Source organism: Balearica regulorum, chromosome 32 (assembly GCF_011004875.1).
Source record: "Balearica regulorum gibbericeps isolate bBalReg1 chromosome 32, bBalReg1.pri, whole genome shotgun sequence".
Taxonomy (NCBI): domain Eukaryota; kingdom Metazoa; phylum Chordata; class Aves; order Gruiformes; family Gruidae; genus Balearica; species Balearica regulorum.
This window is the reverse complement of record NC_046215.1, coordinates 666,306-683,829: the sequence shown is the minus strand read 5'-3', so window position 1 is coordinate 683,829 and position 17,524 is coordinate 666,306. Positions and strand designations below refer to the sequence as shown.

The 17,524-nt window shown below is 63.9% G+C and overlaps 3 protein-coding genes across 4 annotated transcripts; all 3 read left to right on the top strand.

Moving 5' to 3' along the window:
* Nucleotides 1–402: 402 nt before the first annotated feature.
* On the top strand, nucleotides 403–1,989 carry LOC104643956 (HLA class II histocompatibility antigen, DM beta chain-like; the record flags this gene model as incomplete). Its single annotated transcript, XM_075738299.1, has 5 exons — nucleotides 403–519; nucleotides 608–889; nucleotides 1,248–1,532; nucleotides 1,615–1,728; nucleotides 1,841–1,989. Coding segments are annotated over exons 1-5 (879 nt in total), but the record flags the coding sequence as incomplete, so codon positions are not given.
* Nucleotides 1,990–2,735: 746 nt separating this feature from the next.
* On the top strand, nucleotides 2,736–6,522 carry LOC142598901 (HLA class II histocompatibility antigen, DM beta chain-like). The gene is made up of 6 exons (XM_075738303.1): nucleotides 2,736–3,031; nucleotides 5,140–5,421; nucleotides 5,702–5,986; nucleotides 6,069–6,188; nucleotides 6,294–6,329; nucleotides 6,410–6,522. The coding sequence occupies exons 1-6, from the start codon at nucleotides 2,989–2,991 to the stop codon at nucleotides 6,418–6,420; spliced, it is 777 nt and encodes a 258-aa protein (XP_075594418.1). The 5' UTR covers nucleotides 2,736–2,988; the 3' UTR covers nucleotides 6,421–6,522.
* A 908-nt stretch (nucleotides 6,523–7,430) lies between these two features.
* Nucleotides 7,431–11,238, top strand: LOC104642698 (class I histocompatibility antigen, F10 alpha chain-like). 2 transcript variants are annotated; one of them, XM_075738301.1, is made up of 8 exons: nucleotides 7,437–7,547; nucleotides 8,244–8,507; nucleotides 9,238–9,513; nucleotides 9,591–9,863; nucleotides 9,946–10,047; nucleotides 10,201–10,227; nucleotides 10,527–10,559; nucleotides 10,733–11,238. In XM_075738301.1, the coding sequence occupies exons 1-8, from the start codon at nucleotides 7,484–7,486 to the stop codon at nucleotides 10,744–10,746; spliced, it is 1,053 nt and encodes a 350-aa protein (XP_075594416.1). In that variant the 5' UTR covers nucleotides 7,437–7,483; the 3' UTR covers nucleotides 10,747–11,238. The 2 variants fall into 2 exon arrangements, with proteins under 2 accessions (XP_075594417.1, XP_075594416.1); XM_075738302.1 differs by lacking the exons at nucleotides 10,527–10,559; nucleotides 10,733–11,238 and having other exon boundaries at nucleotides 7,431–7,547; nucleotides 10,201–10,512.
* Nucleotides 11,239–17,524: the final 6,286 nt, after the last annotated feature.

Sequence of the window (17,524 nt, the reverse complement as noted above, 5' to 3'; positions counted from 1 at the left end):
ATCGCACCCCCCAAAGAGCTGTCCTCAAGAGTCGTGCCTCAGTTTCCCCAGTGCCAAAGGGTGGAAGGGCAGCAGCTGGCCACAGGGAGGACGTGGTGGTGGCTTCTCCGCTGTCTGATATTGGGGTGCAGCAGGATTGCACTGCCCAGAGAGCCACACCCAAGAGGTGTGCCTCAGTTTCCCCACTGGGAAGGGACAGGCGGGATTCCCGCGGTGCCAAGCCCAGCCCTGGGGCACAGTCCCCTCGGGGCGAAGCCCTGTGCTGCCCATGGCCGGTGATCCCCGGGCCAAATCCCTGGGGATAAGCCCTGAGGAGCAGGAGAAGGAGCAGGAGGAGGAGAAGGAGGAGGAGGAGGAGGAGGAGGAGGAGGAGGAGGGAGCGGGCTGGCGGCAGGAATGAAGGTCGGGCACTGCAAGGAAAGGCCGGAGCTCGCCCGCCGTGCCGGACGCACGGGCACCCACCGCCGCCCATGTGGGTGCTGGGGGTGCTGGGGCTGGTGCTGAGCTACCCGGGGGCAGGTAGGATGTGGGGGGACAGGGGTGTGCAGCGGGTTTGGGGGGGGTCCAACCCCTGGGGACCCTGCCCACCCCCACGTCCCCCTCGTAGGCACCTTCCTGGTGCACGTGGCCAGCTCCTGCCCGCTGGCGGCCAACGGCTCCGCGCTGGATTTCCACTTGACCCTCGTCTTCAACAAGAACCCGCTGGTCTGCTACGACCCCGACGCCCGGCGCTTCGTCCCCTGCGACTGGGGGCTGCTCCGCCCCGTTGCCACCCAACTCGCCACCGTCCTCAACAACGGCACCGCCTGGGTGCAGCGCGCCGAAGCCCGGCGTCGGGCTTGTAACGACCTGGCCCCCCAATTCTGGGCGCAGACGGCGATGCGGCGGAGTGAGCCCTGCGGCGCGTTGCACAGGGGCGTTGCACGGGGCTTTGCACGGGGTGTTGCACGGGGTGTTGCATGGGGTGTTGCACAGGGCTTGCACGGGGACGGTGCACAAGGAGCGTGCAGGGGTGTTGCATGGGGACGTTGCACGGGGCGTTGTATGGGACATTGCACGGGGACATTGCACGGGGAAATGCACAGCTACGTTGCACCAGGACGTTGCACGGGGACATTGCGCGGGCACGTGCACGGGGACATTACATGGGGACATTGCACAAGGCGTCACACCAGCCACAACACAGGACACCACGCAGGGTGGGGAGGGGACCGTCCTTGGCGCTGACTGTCCCCTCCCCATCTCAGCGCCACCCCGAGCCCGCATCGTCCCCGTCCCCCTCCCCAACACCCCCGACGCCGTCCTCCTCACCTGCCACGTCTGGGGCTTCTACCCCCCCGAGGTGACCGTCATCTGGCTGCACAACGGGGACATCGTGGGCCCCGGTGAGCACCCCCCCATCTCCGCCATCCCCAACGGTGACTGGACCTACCAGACACAGGTCACCTTGATGGTGGCCCCGGTGGCCGGGGACACCTTCACGTGCTCGGTGCAACACGCCAGCCTGGACCAGCCCCTCCTGGAGGACTGGGGTGAGTCGGGGGGACACGGGACACCCACCCAGACACCTGGGTCCTCACCACATCGTTGCTCACCCCCACAGTGTCCCCACAGGTCCCGGCTTGTCCCCAGGGCTGATGGTGAAGGTGGTCTTGGCGGCGGTGATAATGACCCTGGGGCTGGTGGTCTTCACCGCTGGCGCCATCGGCTACTGTTGGCAGGCTCCGGGTGAGGGACGCGTGTGGGGACGTACGTGTGTGGCACGTGAGGGACGCGCTGGAGAACACGTCACCCACCCAAATTAGGGGTCTCTCTGACTTGTCGTCTTATGTCTTGCCAGGTCCTCGTCCTGGTCCTAATCCTGATCCTGGTTCATATCCTGGTCCTGGTTCTTGTCCTGGTTCTGGTTCTGGTCCTGGTTCATGTCCTGGTCCTGGTTCATGTCCCGGTCCTGGTTCTTGTCCTGGTCCTGGTTCATATCCTGGTCCTGGTTCTTGTCCTGGTCCTGGTTCATGTCCTGGTTCTGGTTCTGGTCCTGGTTCATGTCCTGGTCCTGGTTCTTGTCCTGGTTCTGGTTCATATCCTGGCCCTGGTTCATGTCCTGGTCCTGGTCCTGGATCTGGTCCTGGTTCACATCCTGGTTCATGTCCTGGTCCTAGATCTGCTCCTGGTCCTGGTCTTGGTTCATCTCCTGGTCCTGGTTCATGTCCTGGTCCTGGATCCGGTCCCAGTCCTGGCCGTGGTCCCAGACCCGGTCCTGGTCCCCATCCTGGTCCCTCCATGGCCACGCGTGACCACGCTGTGACCCAACTCTGAGCTCCCAGCCCTGGGGCAGAGCCCTCCCCCCGCTCCATGACACCCCCCACCTCCGGCAGACGTGGGGCTCGGGGTGCTGGGACCCCCCCCCCAGACCCAGCCTGGGGGTTCCGGTCTAGGGGGTCCCCTCAGCTCCCCCCCCCCCCCGAATAAAACCATTTGTGATCCCCATATCTGAGCGGCTTCGTCCATGGGTGGGTGGGGGGCTCCCAGTGCTCCCAGTTTGGAGGCAGAGGGGTTACTGGGAGGGGGGAGGGGTTAGCACTACACGCGGAAGTGGCTGTTGGCGGCGGTGGTGGGGGACACACACACACGGACCCCTGGGGTGCAGCCAGCCCGGCTGCCTGGGTCCTCACCCCGCTTTGGGGGGGTCACAGCAGGGTCTCCCTGGGACGGTGACCCCCCCCCGGCATGGGGGGGGTGACAGAGTGGGGACAAACCGGGGTGACACCCGGCCGCCATGCTATGTCCCGCTGGTGGCAGCCGCCTGGGCGTCCTGCTCCGGCAACCGGTGACGCCCGTCCGGTGTGGGCCCGTATTGGGTGCCCGACGGCCACCCCCCCCCCCCCCCCACTTCCATGATGGGGTGCGGGGGGCCGGGGCCGGGCCGTGGGGTACAGGCGGGTGGCCGGGGGACAGAGCGCGGCTGGACGCCCCCGGGCCCACCCCACCATGCTGGTGCTGCTGGGCCTGGCCCTGGGTGCCCGGGGGGCAGGTGGGGCTGCGGGGGGGTGGGGTAGGGGGGATTGGGGACCCTGGGGGTGATTGGGGGGAGGGGGGGGGGGGGGGCTTTGTCCTGTGGGACCCTGGGGGTGGGTTGAGGGGGGCTCAGCATTGTGGGACCCCAGGGATGGTGTCTGGGGGGGGGGGGGGCTCAGCCCTTTGGGACCTCACGGATGGTCTGGGGGGGCCTCAGCCCTGCGGGACCCAAGGGGGTGTTTTGGGGGGGGCCTCAGCCCTGCGGGACCTTGGGGATTGTTTGGGGGGGCTCAGCCCTTTGGGACCTCACGGATGGTCTGGGGGGGCCTCAGCCCTGTGGGACCCAAGGGGGTGTTTTGGGGGGGCTCAGCCCTTTGGGAGCATGGGGATGGGTTTGGGGGGGGGGGGGGGCTCAGCCCTGGTTTAGGGGGGACTCAGCCCTGTGGGACCCCAGGGATGGTTTGGGGGGGGCTCAGCCCCACAGGACTCTGGGGACGGTCTGGGGGGGGGGGGCTCAGCCCGCAAGGGGATGGGTTTGGGGGGGGGCTCAGCCCCCGTTTAGGGGGGACTCAGCCCTGCGGGACTTTGGGGATTGTCTGGGGGGGGGCTCAGCCCTTTGGGAGCAAGGGGATGGGTTTGGGGGGGGGCTCAGCCCCGGTTTAGGGGGGACTCAGCCCTGAAGGATCTTGGGGATTGTCTGGGGGGGGCTCAGCCCTTTGGGAGCAAGGGGATGGGTTTGAGGGGGGGCTCAGCCCCGGTTTAGGGGGGACTCAGCCCTGCGGGACCTTGGGGACTGTCTAGGGGGGACTCTGCCCCATGGGACCCCAGGGATGGGTTGGGGGGGGCTCAGCCCTGTGGGACCCCAGAGATGGTCTGGGGGGGGCTCAGCCCCACAGGACTCTGGGGACCGTTTTGGGGGGCTCAGCCCTTTGGGAGCAAGGGGATGGGTTTGGGGGGGGGCTCAGCCCTGGTTTAGGGGGGGACTCAGCCCTGCAGGATCTTGGGGATTGTCTGGGGGGGGGCTCTGCCCCATGGGACCCCAGGGATGGGTTGGGGGGGCTCAGCCCCACAGGACTCTGGGGACCATCTGGGGGGGGCTCAGCCCTTTGGGAGCATGGGGATGGGTTTGGGGGGCTCAGCCCTTTGGGAGCATGGGGATGATTCTGGGGGGGGCTCTGCCCTACGGGACCCGGAGGACAGCTGGGGGGGTCTCATCCCTGCTGGATGTTTGGGGGGCTCAGTATTGCAGGACCCCAGGAATAGTTTGGGGGGGCTCTGCAGGATCCCAGGGACAATCTTGGGGTTCTCAGTCCTGTGGGACCCCAAGGACAGTCTGGGGGGGTTCTACCCCTGAAGATGGTTTGGGGGGGGTGTCTCTGTCAATGTCCCAAGGGTGCTGGGTGACCCCATGGGGATGGCTCGGGGGGGGGGGTCACCTCATGGATGATGGGTGACCCCACGCGGACCCCGGGACACTTTGTGGGGGGATTGGGAACTGATCCAAGTGGGGGGGGGGGAACATGGGGGGACAGTTGGGGACAAGGGGATGGGGGCAAGAGAGATGGGTGGGGATGGATGGAGGGATGGGGATGGAGGGATGAAGATGGATGGGGATGGAAGGATGGAGGGATGGAGGGATGGGGATGGATGGAGGGATGGATGGAGGGATGGAAGGAGGAAGATGGATGGAGATGGAGGGATGGAGGGATGGGGAATGGATGGGGAGGGATGGAGACATGGGGAGGGATGGAGATGGAGGGATGGATGGTCAGAAGGAGGAGGGATGGGGAATGGGTGGGGAGTAGATGAAGGGATGGAGATGGATGAAGGGATGGGGCCAGATGCGGAACAGGATATTGGGGTGGGGCCAGATTGAAGGATGGGGCCAGATATGGAAGGGGTGGAGGATGGAGATGGATGGAGGAGTGGACTCAGAGCGGGAGGATGAAGGGATGGAGGTGGATGGAGGGCTGGGGTTGGATGGAGGGAGGAGGATGGATGGAGGGATGGAGTCAGCTGGGGAACAGATGGAGGGATGAGGACTGATGGATGTGGATGAGGGAGACACAGGGATGGACAGAGGCTCCCCAGGAGATGCCACTGACCCCTGCGTCCCCCTCGTAGGTGCCTTCCTGGTGCACGTGGCCAGCTCCTGCCCGCTGGCGGCCAACGGCTCCGTGCTGGATTTCGACTTCTCCCTCGTCTTCAACAAGAACCCGCTGGTCTGCTACGACCCCGACGCCCGGCACTTCATCCCCTGCGACTGGGGGCTGCTCCGCCCCATCGCCACCCAACTCACTGATGTCCTCAACAACGGCACCACCTGGGTGCAGCGCGCCGAAGCCCGGCGTCGGGCTTGTGACAACCTGGCCCCCCAATTCTGGGCGCAGACGGCGATGCGGCGGAGTGAGCCCTGCGGCGCACGGGGGCTTTGCACAGGGGCATCGTGCACAGGGGCTTTGCACGGGGACGTGGCGTTGTGTGTGGGGGGTGGGGTGTTGCACGGGGATGGTGCACGGGGGTTGGATGCGGGTGCTGCACGGAGCATTGCATGGGGACGGTGCATCGCACGTTGCGCGGGGACGTTGCACGGAGCATTGCAGAGGGATGCTGCACGGGGACATCGCATGGGGACATCGCATGGGTGGGGAGGGGGCTCACTGACCGTCCCCCCTCCCCGCTCCAGCACCACCCCAAGCCCACATCATCCCCTCCAAGTCGGGCAACGCTCGGGCACCCGTCCTCCTCACCTGCCACATCTGGGGCTTCTACCCCCCCGAGGTGACCGTCATCTGGCTGCACAACGGGGACATCGTGGGCCCTGGTGAGCACCCCCCCATCTCCGCCATCCCCAACGGTGACTGGACCTACCAGACACAGGTCACCTTGATGGTGGCCCCGGTGGCTGGCGACACCTTCACGTGCTCGGTGCAACACGCCAGCCTGGACCAGCCCCTCCTGGAGGACTGGGGTGAGTCGGGGGGGGACGGGACACCCACCCAGACACCCGGGTCCTCACCACGTCATTGCTCACCCTCATCGTGTCCCCACAGGTCCTGGCTTGTCCCCAGAGCTGGTGGTGAAGGTGGCCGCGGCCACCGTGCTGATGGTGTTGGGGCTCAGCATCTTCATCGCCGGCCTCTACCAGTACCGGGCCAGGCCACTGGCAGCGGGTGAGCGGTCGGGGGGGACAGGGATGGGGACAGTGGCCAGGGGGGACAGGGACTGTGGCCGGGGGTGACACAGACCCTCCTCACCCCCTCTACTCCCTCTTGCAGGTTACACCCCCCTCCCCGGAGACAACTACCCTGCAGGTAACGGCACATCCAGCCCGTCCCTGCCCCCTGTCCCCAAGGGGCATGTCACCCCTTCTGCTACCCCGTTTGCTCCTCAGGCAGCATCTGAGGACCCCCAGGACCGTGACCTCCCGGCCCCGATGGCCCCCCCGTGTCACCGTCACCCCGGGGGTGACACTGCGGTGCCGACAATAAAGATGCTGCGTGGCAACGGGGTGGTTTTGTACGGGGGAACCTGTGGTGTCCCACTGAGGGGACACACACACACACTCACACACACACCCCCCCCGTGGCACGAGCGGGCTGGGTACGAGCGGTGATGCGTGCGTCGGGCACAGGCGATGCCGGGCATGAGGGACACGTGGCACGGGCACAAGTGACATTGGGCACAAAGGACACAGGGCACAATCGATGCTGGGCAAAAGTGATGCTGGGCACGAGGGACATCGCGCACTGGGCACGAGTGATATCTGGGCACGAGTGACGTTGTGCACTGGGCAACGTGAGATGCCGGGCAGGAGCACTGCCAGGCCCAAGAGCTGCCAGGCATTAGCGACGCCGGGCACGAGGGACACCGGGCACAAGCGATGCCCGGTGACAGAGATGCCGCCATAAGGGACACTGGGCACAAGCGGTGTCGGGCTGGGGTGGGTTGACCCTGGCTGGAGGCCAGGTGCCCCCCAGAGCTGCTCCATCACTCCCCCTCCTGTACTAGACAGGGCAGAAAAGGGTAACGAAAGGCTGGTGGGTCGAGAGAAGGACAGGGACAGATCACTCACCAATTACCATCATGGGCAAAACAGACTCAACTTAGAGGAAAAAACTCATCTAATTTCTTACCCAGCAAAAAGTGGGGGGGTGCGGGGGGTCTCGGGCCCTGAGGAGGGGTCGGGGGGGGGCTGAGGGCTGGGCTGCGCCGTGGGGGGGTCCCGGCCCGAGGATCCCGGGGGGTGGCGGGGTCCCGGTTGGTCCCGGGGGGTCCCTGTCCCCGCCCCTCCCCCCGCGCTGCCTCCACCACTTTCGCTTTCGCTTCTCCCCAAGCTGCAGAGACGGGATCTGCCCGGCGCCCGGTGACGTCCGACGCGTCTCGGGCTGCCATTGGCGGACGGGCGCTGGCGCCGCCAATCGCGGGGCGAGCCGCGCCAATCGCGGTGCCGGAGCGGAGCGAAGCGATGGGGCCGGGCCGGGCGCTGGGGCTGGGGCTGCTGCTGGGGGTCCTCGGCGGGGCGGCGAGCGGTGAGCGCGGGCGGGGACCCGGGAGCCCGTTCCTGGGCGCCGGGACCCCCCTGGACCCCCTTTCCTGGTTCGCGGTGCCCCATTCCCCGGGCACGGGGACCCCCCCCTTGACCTGCCCCTCCATGCCGGGGGACCAGGACCCCCCTGGAGCCCATTTCCTGGGCACCTGGGAACCCTCCCGGGCACCGGGACCCCCCCCTTGACCTTCCCTTCCGTCCCGAGGCACTGGGAGCCCCCCTGGACCCCCTTTCCTGGGCACCGGGAACCCCCCCAAGTGCAGGTACCCCCCGGTCTCCCTCTCTGGACACCGAGTGTCCCCTGGGAACACCCCACAGACCCCCGGGTCCTTCTTCCTGGGCCCCACTCGGACCATGCCCTGGATCTACTTCTCCTTGATGCCAGGGACCCCCCCTGGACCCCCTTTCCTGGGCACCTGGGGTCCCCCACCCCTTGGACCCCCCTTTCATTGACACCAGGGACCCCCTGGGCTTCCCTTCCCTGCACACACCTCGCTCCCCCAACACCCCCCCACCAGTCACAGCCCCCCTGAAGCTGCCCCCCATCCCCCCCCCGGATCTGCTCCCCTGGGACCCCCACCCATCCTCGCTGCCCACCCCTGGACCCCCACCCCTTGGGCACCCTCACCCCTGTCCCCCCCAGCCCCCCAATCCCTCACTGTCCCCCGTGTTCCCGCAGAGCTCCACTCCCTGCGCTATTTCGACATCGGGGTGTCAGAGCCCAGCCCAGGGGTGCCCCAGTTCGTGTCCGTGGGGTACGTGGACGGGAACCTCATTTCACGCTACGACAGCGAGACGAGGAGGGCGGTGCCCGGGGCGGACTGGATGAGGGACAACCTGGGTCAGCAGTACTGGGACGAGGTGACCCAGAGTGGACAGAGAACTCAGCAGGTTAACCGCGTGAGCCTGGACACAGTGCGGGGCCGCTACAACCAGAGCGGGGGTGAGTGTGGGCTGGGACGGGGCTCCGTGGGATGGTAGAGTATCCACACAGCCCCCACAAGACCCTGCCCTGCCCCACGCTCCTGCCCCGGCTTGTGCCGACCCTTCCCTGCCCGGTGCCATTGTCAGAGGGCTCCCAGGCACCCTGTCCCCCAGTGCGAGGGGGTCCCGGCTGCCTGTCCCAGCCCCACAGTCCTTGGGATCCCTTCTCCCAGAGCCGGGGGGGCTTCTGGCCACCCCACCCAGCGCATCCCCACCCCACAGTGGCCAGCACCCCATCCCAGGACTGGCTGCCACATCCCAGCCCCTTGCCGTCCCCATGGCAGTCGAGACCCCCAGAACCAGAGGGGGTCCCATCCCCTCACCATTCCTATGGTACTTTGTACCCCCCACCCCAGAGCCAGAGGGGCTCCCCCCAACCCATCCCACCTCCTTTTCCCCCCTCAATGGCATTCAGGACCCTGTCCCAGCCCGTCGCTGTCGCAGGGTGCTGTGGGGCTGGGTGCCAGCCCAGCCATGCCCTGGGGGCAGGGGGTCTGCGTCACAGCTGTACGTGATGCCCCGAGTGCTGTGGGCCCCGGGCAGGACGGGGGGCAGCTCTGGTGCCGGTGCCCGATATCCCTGGGCCTCACACAGGGCTGGAGTGGGGGGTGGTATCGGGGGGTCCGTGCCCCACTGAAGGCCCAGGGCTGCGGCAGCCCCTCAGCCCCGTCTCCCTGGTCACGTTTCAGGGGCCCACACGTGGCAGTGCATGTACGGCTGTGAGCTCCTGGAGGATGGTGGCACCAGGGCGTATTATCAGTTCGCCTACGATGGGAGGGACTTCATGGCCTTCGACATGGACACAATGACATTCACCGCAGCGGACACAGCAGCACAAATCACCAAGAGGAACTGGGAGGCGGACGGGAGTGTCACTGAGAAATGGAAGCACTACCTGCAGAACACCTGCGTCGAGTGGCTGAGGAAATACGTGAGCTACGGGCAGGCCGTGCTGGAGAGGAAAGGTGAGGGCGAGACAGGGACCCTGGGGACCGGCCAGCGTGGGCCTGTGTGCCAGCCCTCACCGCCACCCCCTCCGCAGAGCGCCCCACGGTCCGAGTGTCAGGGAAGGAGACCCCCGGGATCCTGACCTTGCACTGCCGCGCTTACGGCTTCTACCCGCGGCCCATCACGGTGAGCTGGCTGAAGGACGGCGAGGTCAGGGACCACGAGACCGAGCGGGGCAGCATCGCGCCCAACAGCGACGGCACCTACTACACCTGGGCCTCCATCGCGGCCCGCCCGGAGGAGAAGGACAAGTACCGGTGCCGCGTGGAGCACGCCAGCCTGCCCGAGCCCGGGCTCTTTGCGTGGGGTGAGCCCGGTGGCCTTGGGCACGTGGAGCGGTGGGCTGGGGTGGTTCCCCTTCCCCTCCTCACGGCCCTGCTCACCCCCAGAGCCGGAGTCCAACCTGTTGGCCATCGTGTTGGGTGTGATTGCTGCCATGCTGGCTGTCATCGCCATCATCGCCGGAGTCGTCATTTTGAAGCACAGATCAGGTAAAGAGCTGGGGTGGTGAGGCAGAGGGGTGTGGGAGGAAGGCAGGGCCTGGGGGGCCAGGAGGGGCTGTGGGCATGAGCCGCTGCAGTCTGGGGAGCCCCCGAGCTTGACGGTGAAGCGTGGTGGATGCTGATGCCTCTTTCTCTCTGCAGGGAAGAAGGGCTACGGCATGGCGTCAAGTGAGTACTGGGGGCAGGTCTGGCTCCAGCTGCTGCCCAGTGCCGGGGTGGTCTCGTGGCTCCGGTTTCTGGCTGCTGCCGGCATTTCCCCATCCCCCGTCCTCCCTGTGCCGCCCCTCTTTACAGCCCCGTAGCGGGGACGTGTGGCAGAGGTGGTGTCTCCCCTCCGGTGCTCGCGGTGCCATCCTCCTCTCCCGGTGGCTGCAGCGTGGCCACGGCTCCCGGGCCGGCTCCTGGCACGTGCACCAAGCCCGCAGCGAGCAGGGGGCTGGCAGCTCACGGCTATTTCTCCCTCACAGGCACAGACAGTGTCTCTGGCAGCTCGGCCCAAGGTACGGCGGTGGGACCGGGAGGGGTGGATGGGGGCAACCCCAGGTCTCTGTGCTCCCCCGTGGCCAGAGCAACACCGGGCTGTGGGAAGGGGATGCCAAGACCCCCCTGAGCAGAGGGTTGGGGACAGGGAGGTGGCCCTGGGTGACACTGTCTCTTCCTTCTGTCCCTGCAGTGATGAACGCCTAACCGCTCCACGGGGGGGCTGGGGGGCTGGATGCGGCCCCCTGCCCTCTCACCGGCTGGACACAGAGGTGCTGGAGGCGGCTGGGAGCTGCCCGCAGAGAGCTGGTCACGCTGCGCCTGCCCACCCCGATAGATGGGTGGCTCTTCTGGCTGGGTGAACTGCCTTGTTTACAATGCTTTTAAAATCCTGGTGCTTGGGCTGCTCTGGCAGCCTTGGGTCGACGGCTGAGCTGGTTTTATCTAGGATAGAGCCAGGACAGCTGACCCCGACTGACCAAAGGGATATTCCATACTGTATGGTGTCTGCTCAGCAATAACATCTGAGGGCAAGGAGGAGGAACAGGGAACATTCGTTATTTATGATGTTTGTCTTCTGGGGCAACCCCTACATGTACTGAAGCCCTGCTTCCCGAGAAGTGGCTGGACATCGCCTGCTGATGGGAAACAGAGAATAGATCTTTTGGTTTTCCTTTGCTGCTGCTTGCGGCTCTTGCTTTATCAGACAGCCTTTATTTTGACCCAGGAGTTGTTTTGCCATCTTATTTTTCTGCCCTCCCTGTCCTGCTGAGGAGGGGAGTGATGGAGCAGCTTGGTGGGCACCTGGTGTCCAGCCAGGGTCAACCCCCCACAAGGATTTGTGACCCAAACAGCGATGGATCTCGACAGTGGTGGCACAGCGTCAAGGCCTTGATGTTGAGAGGGGACACAACCAGGCAGATGACCCAAACTCCCAAGAGATATTCCAGGCTGTAGCATGTCATGCTTGATGATAAAAAGGGAAAAGAGGGGATTGGCCAGCTTTTCCTTGGGAATGGGCTGGTCATCCATCTCCCTGTGGGAGGCAGTGAGCTCTGAGGCCATGTAGATGAGCACAGAGAAGGTCTCTTGCTCTGAGGTCACGCAGATGGGCACTGAGACGATCATCTCCTGGTTTGAGGTCACACAAACAATCACTGCGACTAAACCATGGACTCAACTCGGAACTATAATCGTTACTCTTGCAGTCAAGGAGACACAGTGGATGTCCACACTGTGGACTCTTGCCCTGAGAAGGGGCGGAGGCAGAACCTCTCCTGGTCCAGCACACAGCGACAATCGTTAAAATGTCTGAGGGGTGTCGGGCAGGTCCTGCCGTGCTCTTCCCCTTCTCACACTTCTCCCATCCGCTGACAGGACAAGTTGGGAATGAGCCGAGTTTGGCTGATTTGAGATTTCAAAGTGAAAACGTCGAGCCCCTGCTCCCAGGCCAAAGGTGCCAGCCCCAAAAGGGGGGCCTGGTCTCAAACCTCCCTCAATGGCCCTCGCACAGCCACACTCACATTGGGGCTGCGGGCTCGCCTAGCCCAGCAAGGCCTCAACATAGCACTTTTACCTCCCTCTCGGCCAGAATCAGCGTCCATCCTGAAAACTGGAAACGTCGAGGCCCTGCTCCCAGGACAAAGGTGCCCAAAAAAAAAAAGCTTCCTTTACATTTCCAGAAATAGCTTAGATGCTTTGAAGTCTAGAATTCATTTCTACTTAGGATTTTGCTGAAGTCACTAAAATGCTAATGAGGGAGTGTGGGGCGGAGCAGGGGGCTGCACCAGGGAGCCATGTGTGGTCCCGTCCTGCCCTTTGCCATGCAACATCACTAAATTAACATAGGTGCAATCTCCGTGTCTCTCTGTCCTCCATCACCAAGCTCTGCCCAGGCACAGCACCATGGCCTTCAATAAAGCTTTGGGGGTGACCATGGAGTCTGGCCGTGCTGGTTCCTGGGGGCTTTTTGTCCTGATTCCTGCCTGCCCGGGAAGGCCATTTGCAGCCAGCGCAGTTGGAGCAGTGCTTGGAGCAGGAGCCTGGGGGCAGCTCCCTGCAGGATGAGCACGGGCAGTGGGGGGCGGAGGCGGGGGGCACTCAGAACTCAGGCACCCCCTTCTCTTCCTTCTGGGCACCCCAAAACTTTGCCAGCACCCTGTGTCCCCAGGATGCCCCTGCTCTCTCAGCATACTTCTCCACCACACAATCCTGTTGGGAGCAAGACTTGATTTGTCTTTCCCTAATCCCCTTCCTCGCTGGGCACTCGGGACAGGCGGCTGCGGCTCGTTGCTGCTTTTGGGAATGGGGCTGAGTGTGGGAAAGCACCTTGGTAACCGAGTGGCTTTAGGTGCAGCAGCAGAGGAACCTTCTGAGTGGAGAAAGACTTTCCCCAGCTGGGGCTCTTTTAGGGGGATATTTAGCAATATTGATGGCTGTGGCTGCTGCTGCTGTGGGTTTTGGTGCTGCAGTGGGGACTGTGGGATGGGATAGGTTGGATGGCATGAGATGGATGGGAGGGATGGGTTGAGATGGGATGGGAGGGTGCTGGGAGTGGGGGCCTGGGGGGGGCCGAGCCTGGCAGGGCACAGGAAGGGGTGGGGGACACACAGGAAGGGGCTGGGGCTGTGGGAACCAAGAAAAAAGCAGAACCCAGGCAGCCCAGCTACTCAGTGCTGGTACCAATGCTCGGAGCTGCTCCTGGTGATGCCACATCCTTGTAGGTAATGGGTGGAGGATGGCCGGGGCTGGGGACGAGATCCCCCCTCTGCACTGACCTGGGGGGTTTGTGGGCAATCCTTCTGCACCCCCTGCTGTCTTTTAAAGCTGGACTCTGGTAGACAGCCAGAGAGACTTAAGGTGTTGTTAGGACTGTTTATGTGGCTAGCCAAGCGCGCAGCCCCAATGTGAGTGGGTCTGTTCATGGGGCACTGAGGGAGGTTTGAGGCCAGGCAGGCCTTTTGGGGCTGGCACCTTTGTCCTGGGAGCAGGGCCTCGACGTTTCCAGTTTTGAGGATGGACGCTGATTCTGGCCGAGAGGGAGCTAAAAGTGCTATGTTGAGGCGTTGCTGGGCTAGGCGAGCCCGCAGCCCCAATGTGAGTGGGTCTGTTCATGGGGCGCTGAGGGAGGTTTGAGGCCAGGCAGGTCTTTTGGGGCTGGCACCTTTGTCCTGGGAGCAGGGCCTCGACGTTTCCAGTTTTGAGGATGGACGCTGATTCTGGCCGAGAGGGACCTAAAAGCGCTATGTTGAGGCCTTGCTGGGCTAGGCGAGCCCGCAGCCCCAATGTGAGTGGGTCTGTGCGAGGGCCGCTGAGGGAGGTTTGAGGCCAGGCAGGCCTTTTGGGGCTGGCACCTTTGTCCTGGGAGCAGGGCCTCGACGTTTCCAGTTTTGAGGATGGACGCTGATTCTGGCCGAGAGGGAGGTAAAAGTGCTATGTTGAGGCCTTGCTCGGCTAGGCGAGCCCGCAGCCCCAATGTGAGTGGGTCTGTGCGAGGGCCGCTGAGGGAGGTTTGAGGCCAGGCAGGTCTTTTGGGGCTGGCACCTTTGTCCTGGGAGCAGGGCCTCGACGTTTCCAGTTTTGAGGATGGACGCTGATTCTGGCCGAGAGGGAGGTAAAAGTGCTATGTCGAGGCGTTGCTGGGCTAGGCGAGCCCGCAGCCCCAATGTGAGTGGGTCTGTTCATGGGCCGCTGAGGGAGGTTTGAGGCCAGGCAGGTCTTTTGGGGCTGGCACCTTTGTCCTGGGAGCAGGGCCTCGACGTTTCCAGTTTTGAGGATGGACGCTGATTCTGGCCGAGAGGGAGGTAAAAGTGCTATGTTGAGGCCTTGCTGGGCTAGGCGAGCCCGCAGCCCCAATGTGAGTGGGTCTGTTCATGGGGCGCTGAGGGAGGTTTGAGGCCAGGCAGGTCTTTTGGGGCTGGCACCTTTGTCCTGGGAGCAGGGCCTCGACGTTTCCAGTTTTGAGGATGGACGCTGATTCTGGCCGAGAGGGAGGTAAAAGCGCTATGTTGAGGCCTTGCTGGGCTAGGCGAGCCCGCAGCCCCAATGTGAGTGGGTCTGTTCATGGGGCGCTGAGGGAGGGTTGAGGCCAGGCAGGTCTTTTGGGGCTGGCACCTTTGTCCTGGGAGCAGGGCCTCGACGTTTCCAGTTTTGAGGATGGACGCTGATTCTGGCCGAGAGGGAGGTAAAAGTGCTATGTCGAGGCGTTGCTGGACTAGGCGAGCCCGCAGCCCCAATGTGAGTGGGTCTGTGCGAGGGCCGCTGAGGGAGGTTCGAGGCCAGGCAGGTCTTTTGGGGCTGGCACCTTTGTCCTGGGAGCAGGGCCTCGACGTTTCCAGTTTTGAGGATGGACGCTGATTCTGGCCGAGAGGGAGGTAAAAGTGCTATGTTGAGGCCTTGCTGGGCTAGGCGAGCCCGCAGCCCCAATGTGAGTGGGTCTGTGCGAGGGCCGCTGAGGGAGGTTTGAGGCCAGGCAGGTCTTTTGGGGCTGGCACCTTTGTCCTGGGAGCAGGGCCTCGACGTTTCCAGTTTTGAGGATGGACGCTGATTCTGGCCGAGAGGGAGGTAAAAGTGCTATGTTGAGGCCTTGCTGAGCTAGGCGAGCCCGCAGCCCCAATGTGAGTGGGTCTGTTCATGGGGCGCTGAGGGAGGGTTGAGGCCAGGCAGGTCTTTTGGGGCTGGCACCTTTGTCCTGGGAGCAGGGCCTCGACGTTTCCAGTTTTGAGGATGGACGTTGATTCTGGCCGAGAGGGACCTAAAAGTGCTATGTCGAGGCCTTGCTCGGCTAGGCGAGCCCACAGCCCCAATGTGAGTGGGTCTGTGCGAGGGCCGCTGAGGGAGGTTTGAGGCCAGGCAGGTCTTTTGGGGCTGGCACCTTTGTCCAGGGAGCAGGGCCTCGACGTTTCCAGTTTTGAGGATGGACGCTGATTCTGGCCGAGAGGGAGGTAAAAGTGCTATGTTGAGGCCTTGCTCGGCTAGGCGAGCCCGCAGCCCCAATGTGAGTGGGTCTGTGCGAGGGCCGCTGAGGGAGGTTTGAGGCCAGGCAGGCCTTTTGGGGCTGGCACCTTTGTCCTGGGAGCAGGGCCTCGACGTTTCCAGTTTTGAGGATGGACGCTGATTCTGGCCGAGAGGGAGGTAAAAGTGCTATGTTGAGGCCTTGCTGGGCTAGGCGAGCCCGCAGCCCCAATGTGAGTGGGTCTGTTCATGGGGCGCTGAGGGAGGTTCGAGGCCAGGCAGGTCTTTTGGGGCTGGCACCTTTGTCCTGGGAGCAGGGCCTCGACGTTTCCAGTTTTGAGGATGGACGCTGATTCTGGCCGAGAGGGAGGTAAAAGCGCTATGTTGAGGCCTTGCTGGGCTAGGCGAGCCCGCAGCCCCAATGTGAGTGGGTCTGTGCGAGGGCCGCTGAGGGAGGTTTGAGGCCAGGCAGGTCTTTTGGGGCTGGCACCTTTGTCCTGGGAGCAGGGCCTCGACGTTTCCAGTTTTGAGGATGGACGCTGATTCTGGCCGAGAGGGAGGTAAAAGTGCTATGTTGAGGCCTTGCTCGGCTAGGCGAGCCCGCAGCCCCAATGTGAGTGGGTCTGTTCATGGGGCGCTGAGGGAGGTTCGAGGCCAGGCAGGCCTTTTGGGGCTGGCACCTTTGTCCTGGGAGCAGGGCCTCGACGTTTCCAGTTTTGAGGATGGACGCTGATTCTGGCCGAGAGGGAGGTAAAAGTGCTATGTCGAGGCCTTGCTGGGCTAGGCGAGCCCGCAGCCCCAATGTGAGTGGGTCTGTTCATGGGGCGCTGAGGGAGGTTCGAGGCCAGGCAGGTCTTTTGGGGCTGGCACCTTTGTCCTGGGAGCAGGGCCTCGACGTTTCCAGTTTTGAGGATGGACGCTGATTCTGGCCGAGAGGGACCTAAAAGTGCTATGTCGAGGCCTTGCTGGGCTAGGCGAGCCCGCAGCCCCAATGTGAGTGGGTCTGTTCATGGGGCGCTGAGGGAGGTTTGAGGCCAGGCAGGTCTTTTGGGGCTGGCACCTTTGTCCTGGGAGCAGGGCCTCGACGTTTCCAGTTTTGAGGATGGACGCTGATTCTGGCCGAGAGGGAGGTAAAAGTGCTATGTTGAGGCCTTGCTCGGCTAGGCGAGCCCGCAGCCCCAATGTGAGTGGGTCTGTTCATGGGGCACTGAGGGAGGTTCGAGGCCAGGCAGGTCTTTTGGGGCTGGCACCTTTGTCCTGGGAGCAGGGCCTCGACGTTTCCAGTTTTGAGGATGGACGCTGATTCTGGCCGAGAGGGAGGTAAAAGCGCTATGTCGAGGCCTTGCTGGGCTAGGCGAGCCCGCAGCCCCAATGTGAGTGGGTCTGTGCGAGGGCCGCTGAGGGAGGTTTGAGGCCAGGCAGGTCTTTTGGGGCTGGCACCTTTGTCCTGGGAGCAGGGCCTCGACGTTTCCAGTTTTGAGGATGGACGCTGATTCTGGCCGAGAGGGACGTAAAAGTGCTATGTCGAGGCGTTGCTGGGCTAGGCGAGCCCGCAGCCCCAATGTGAGTGGGTCTGTTCATGGGGCGCTGAGGGAGGTTTGAGGCCAGGCAGGTCTTTTGGGGCTGGCACCTTTGTCCTGGGAGCAGGGCCTCGACGTTTCCAGTTTTGAGGATGGACGCTGATTCTGGCCGAGAGGGAGGTAAAAGTGCTATGTTGAGGCCTTGCTGGGCTAGGCGAGCCCGCAGCCCCAATGTGATTGGGTCTGTTCATGGGGCGCTGAGGGAGGTTTGAGGCCAGGCAGGTCTTTTGGGGCTGGCACCTTTGTCCTGGGAGCAGGGCCTCGACGTTTCCAGTTTTGAGGATGGACGCTGATTCTGGCCGAGAGGGAGGTAAAAGCGCTATGTTGAGGCCTTGCTGGGCTAGGCGAGCCCGCAGCCCCAATGTGAGTGGGTCTGTGCGAGGGCCGCTGAGGGAGGTTTGAGGCCAGGCAGGTCTTTTGGGGCTGGCACCTTTGTCCTGGGAGCAGGGCCT

Coding starts and splice junctions, on each gene's coding strand:
- LOC104642698 (XM_075738302.1), top strand. CDS start 7,484: ATGGGGCCGGGCCGGGCGCTGGGGCTGGGGCTGCTGCTGGGGGTCCTC. Junction 7,548..8,243: donor CCTCGGCGGGGCGGCGAGCG/GTGAGCGCGGGC, acceptor GTGTTCCCGCAG/AGCTCCACTCCCTGCGCTAT. Junction 8,508..9,237: donor CCGCTACAACCAGAGCGGGG/GTGAGTGTGGGC, acceptor GTCACGTTTCAG/GGGCCCACACGTGGCAGTGC.
- LOC142598901 (XM_075738303.1), top strand. CDS start 2,989: ATGCTGGTGCTGCTGGGCCTGGCCCTGGGTGCCCGGGGGGCAG. Junction 5,422..5,701: donor GCAGACGGCGATGCGGCGGA/GTGAGCCCTGCG, acceptor TCCCCGCTCCAG/CACCACCCCAAGCCCACATC. Junction 5,987..6,068: donor GCCCCTCCTGGAGGACTGGG/GTGAGTCGGGGG, acceptor GTGTCCCCACAG/GTCCTGGCTTGTCCCCAGAG.